The sequence below is a fragment of the Centruroides sculpturatus genome, unplaced genomic scaffold (assembly GCF_000671375.1).
Source record: "Centruroides sculpturatus isolate CEXI.00-Female unplaced genomic scaffold, Cexi_2.0 scaffold147, whole genome shotgun sequence".
Classification (NCBI taxonomy): domain Eukaryota; kingdom Metazoa; phylum Arthropoda; class Arachnida; order Scorpiones; family Buthidae; genus Centruroides; species Centruroides sculpturatus.
Genome location: NW_019384357.1, coordinates 507,459 through 512,720, shown reverse-complemented (window position 1 = coordinate 512,720; position 5,262 = coordinate 507,459). Strand labels below are relative to the sequence as shown.

The window sequence follows — 5,262 nt, the reverse complement described above, 5'->3', positions numbered from 1 at the left end:
TCATTATAAAGAAAATGACATATAATACTAAAATAAGTACCAAAATTTTACATGGATAACTCAAGTTTTTTTTTTTTTTTTTTTTTGGATTGAAGAGACGTTACTTAATAAACATATTTATATATAATCCACTACCATTAGAAAATTCAGAAAAAATCTAATTTAGTTGTTTTTCTCCTCCTTTTGTGTACAGTGATATCTCAGTTTTTGTCAATAATCCATCCGAAAACAAAGAAAAATCTGAGGCAATTATTTCCATATGAATTCATGCAAATCCAATTAATTCGTTGTAGACACTCCAAAATATATACCAAAAACACATTTTATAGAGAATAAATAGAGTGTTTAATACTAAAAACAATAAGAAATTAATGCAAAATGAATATAAAAGACTAATGTAGAAAATAAATGAACATTTAACATAAATGGAAAGGGAAGCAATAGAATTGTTTGGCTAGATGTGCAAACTAATGCTCACACAACATGAAACAATGGCATGCCAAGAAGGAAAACGCATGGGTCACCCTTCCTTTTTGCAAAATTAGAAGCGAGAGACACCAATGAAAACTGAGGCAATTTTTTTTTTTTTTTTGTTTTGGAAAAAATCTACAAAAACCAAAACCAACGATAACCAAGATATTACTGTATTTGTAATTTTGCTTTTCTAAATTATTTGTTGCAGACTTTTTAATTGTAATTTTTCTGATGAATCTGAAAAATTTTTTTTGCCAACAGTTCAGCCATACTGCGCTTGTTTTAATGAAATAAAACTTCTTACTGTATTATATATAAATTTATAGCTTCTGGAAAGAACTGATCATCACATTTGTCAGATGTGTTCATGTTGTTTACCTATCCAACTGACTACTACTAATAATTTAGAATCAAACAAACATATAATTACAATACGTAATTTGTTAGAATCTAAACAGATGAATAAATGATCTATTAAATGGGGGATTTCCCACCCACCCTGAGAATTGTCAACCCCCCTGTATCGACGCCTAAATTATGTCGCTGACATTAAAACTGTGGACTAGACCGAATATCAAATGTTACATTAACTTTTAGATTCTGTATTTACATAAATTGCAATTAAAACTTTAAATTTCAATCAACGTAAAGAGAAAAGGTACGTTTTATTGTTATTTCAAACACAAATGAATAGTTTGAACTCGCTCGCGACATATAAAAATCGATATTAAACAATATAATAAATGTTTCAAGACTATTCATTCGCTTAATAAAATAACCCTACTATTTCCTTACCTGAAGGTGGCTTCGGCAGATCCATTATAATACGATTTTACGAATTGTTTTAAAATTTCCTTCACGTTAACAAATATTATCCGCCATTTTTACAAACGCGGCGATTCCAGACGATCGAGCGGTAGCGCCCTCTGTTGATAAAATTATCGAAAATCTCACGTGAGTTGAAAACGATTTAAATGGAGACGATGGACGACGACGAATTGGAAGAAGTGAGTTATTTACTAAGGTTTTTCGCGTTATTCTCTTACGAATAAGTCGATGACAGCTCGTTTAATGTCTATAATTGTTTATTTTGTGTAGCATAAAGGGAAATAATTAATAATTTATAGTTATTTTCGGGTAATTTGTCATTCATAATTTAAGNAATTATTTCCATATGAATTCATGCAAATCCAATTAATTCGTTGTAGACACTCCAAAATATATACCAAAAACACATTTTATAGAGAATAAATAGAGTGTTTAATACTAAAAACAATAAGAAATTAATGCAAAATGAATATAAAAGACTAATGTAGAAAATAAATGAACATTTAACATAAATGGAAAGGGAAGCAATAGAATTGTTTGGCTAGATGTGCAAACTAATGCTCACACAACATGAAACAATGGCATGCCAAGAAGGAAAACGCATGGGTCACCCTTCCTTTTTGCAAAATTAGAAGCGAGAGACACCAATGAAAACTGAGGCAATTTTTTTTTTTTTTTTGTTTTGGAAAAAATCTACAAAAACCAAAACCAACGATAACCAAGATATTACTGTATTTGTAATTTTGCTTTTCTAAATTATTTGTTGCAGACTTTTTAATTGTAATTTTTCTGATGAATCTGAAAAATTTTTTTTGCCAACAGTTCAGCCATACTGCGCTTGTTTTAATGAAATAAAACTTCTTACTGTATTATATATAAATTTATAGCTTCTGGAAAGAACTGATCATCACATTTGTCAGATGTGTTCATGTTGTTTACCTATCCAACTGACTACTACTAATAATTTAGAATCAAACAAACATATAATTACAATACGTAATTTGTTAGAATCTAAACAGATGAATAAATGATCTATTAAATGGGGGATTTCCCACCCACCCTGAGAATTGTCAACCCCCCTGTATCGACGCCTAAATTATGTCGCTGACATTAAAACTGTGGACTAGACCGAATATCAAATGTTACATTAACTTTTAGATTCTGTATTTACATAAATTGCAATTAAAACTTTAAATTTCAATCAACGTAAAGAGAAAAGGTACGTTTTATTGTTATTTCAAACACAAATGAATAGTTTGAACTCGCTCGCGACATATAAAAATCGATATTAAACAATATAATAAATGTTTCAAGACTATTCATTCGCTTAATAAAATAACCCTACTATTTCCTTACCTGAAGGTGGCTTCGGCAGATCCATTATAATACGATTTTACGAATTGTTTTAAAATTTCTTTCACGTTAACAAATATTATCCGCCATTTTTACAAACGCGGCGATTCCAGACGATCGAGCGGTAGCGCCCTCTGTTGATAAAATTATCGAAAATCTCACGTGAGTTGAAAACGATTTAAATGGAGACGATGGACGACGACGAATTGGAAGAAGTGAGTTATTTACTAAGGTTTTTCGCGTTATTCTCTTACGAATAAGTCGATGACAGCTCGTTTAATGTCTATAATTGTTTATTTTGTGTAGCATAAAGGGAAATAATTAATAATTTATAGTTATTTTCGGGTAATTTGTCATTCATAATTTAAGCATCTGTTTTGATTCTCGGCTGCATCACGTGCGAAGTTCAAAATTAGAAAATAATTTACTAAGCCTATTTTCGAGGTGTTAAATGCATTAAAGTCTTTTGTTTATTAATAATTTAATAAATTCGTTATGTAATTCATTTATTTCGTTCATTTTGCTTATCTTTCGGTCTGTTTGAAATGGCGATAGCAGACGACAAATTTAAACATCGCTGATTATTATTTATTATCCGTATAATTGCAAATTGTTTTTTTCGAAATTTACGTGTATTTTTTATTTAATTAATTTTTACTAAAGATATTTCTTGGTCGAAATATTTTAAAATTTTTATTATTTTGTAAATTTCTTCTTTTCGCTGTAGGAATTATGGGATTGTTTTTTAAATGTCCAATTCGAAAATTTGAATTTTTGAATTTCTCGTGCGATTAAAATTTATAATAATCGTGTTTTATTTGTAAATGTGTTAATATTTTGTTTGTATTAATAAGGGGGAAGTAATATTATAAACATTTTAATCTTTAATTAATTTTAAAGTTCTATTTTCTGAGAACTTTAGATTTTATTTAAAAAAAAAAAGTTTACTTACAGAAATAGAGATTTATTCAAATACAATTGCTGGTTAATGTCCAGGGCAGTTTTGAATTTATATTGGTTATAATTTTCTATTTAAAAGAACACAGAATAGAATAATGAATTCATTGTTAATTTTAATTTCAAATTTAATTATTAAACAATTCTAATTAAGCTTATATTCTTGACATAGAACATTTAAACTAAACTTATTAATGAAAAGATGAGAATAAACTATACATTACTATTAGTACTATACATTATAATAATATATATATTATGTAATAATATATATGTAATAATATATATATTATGTAATAATATATATATACATACATCCATCATATGTGCCATCCCAAGCTATCAAAGTATCAATATATCTGAGATACAATAGAAGGTACTGGATGATGAGCAGAGCTGAGAAAACCCTATTCTCTATCCTCAAAAGTAATTTTGCTAGGATCAACAGAGAGAACCCATTGGTGCACCCTGCTTTTGGAGGTAATATTTGTTATGAAGATATAAATAACTATTCCTGCTTTGATAACAGTATACAAGCAGAGCTTCCTGCATGTTTATTACTTGTTGGGCTATAAAACCTTTTTCAATTAAGAGCATATTGTGGCCAATATGCTCTTAATTGAAAAAGGTTTTATAGCCCTGATACCCCTTAAAATTGGTATCAATGAATACAAGATCACATCAGTTTTGTACAAAGTGTACATGGAAGGATTAAAATTGCTGTGTATTTTTTGTACAAACTGCTTGGCTTGCAAAGATGAGGATGTTACGGTAAGATCTGGCAACACCAGAGAGAGCGCGGCACGTGCGAGACAGACGGCCATGTTTAATGTATGCGAGTGTAGATCGTCCGTTCCGAATAAACCCTGAATAAAGTATACCATGTTTTATATGGTTTTCTTTGTGTTTACGCGCCGTTCGTGACGCGCTTAAGACCCCCAGTAAGACAGGAATGCAAACACTTACTCTGAATACTTTATTCAGGGTTTATTCGGAACGGACGATCTACACTCGCATACATTAAACATGGCCGTCTGTCTTGCACGTGCCGCGCTCTCTCTGGTGTTGCCAGATCTTACCGTAACATGTTCCTTTTTTTTTTCCTTTTACAAATAAAATGAGTAAACACATAAAACTTAAATACATACATATTTACAAATTGAGTCGAACAGGAGCTTTAATGATTCTTCCTGAACTAGTTTTTCTTGTTGGAGTTTGAAAGTCTTTTTCTTTGGAGATTACTCCTTCTTCCTTTTCCTCAGCTTCTTCCTTTCCATTTTCTTGTTTCTCTTCACCTTTCTCTTGAGGTGCTTTTCTGGGGCTGTGATTCGGTTTCAGATGCACTCTGTTTCTTCGGTACTGTTGACCGTGTGAATCTTCTATTAAGTATGATCTGGGTTCATTTAGAGGTTTTACAACAGTTGCCGGAGACCATTCTTTTCCTGTATGCACTAAAACTTGTGTTGACGGTCTCAACGGATTGAGGGGAACACTACCTCTGTCATAATACATTGACATCTTGTTCTGGTTCTGCTCCAGTTGTTGTTGGATATCCTCTCTACGAAATTGGAATTGGTGATAATGGGATGATTTGCATGGAAGTGTTGACCTTATGTTCCTTCCCATGCACAGCTGAGCTGGTGATGGTAA

The 5,262-nt window shown here is 30.9% G+C and overlaps 1 protein-coding gene across 1 annotated transcript in view; it reads left to right on the top strand.

The window, feature by feature from the left end:
- Positions 1-2,798: 2,798 nt before the first annotated feature.
- The window catches only part of LOC111639973 (MAP kinase-interacting serine/threonine-protein kinase 1-like), a 77,061-nt gene continuing 74,597 nt past the window's right edge, over positions 2,799-5,262 (top strand). Inside the window, exon 1 of the mRNA XM_023385968.1 lies at positions 2,799-2,870. Within this exon, the coding sequence (XP_023241736.1) occupies positions 2,838-2,870 (33 nt within the window). The 5' untranslated portion in view covers positions 2,799-2,837. The remainder of the gene's footprint in view (positions 2,871-5,262) is intronic.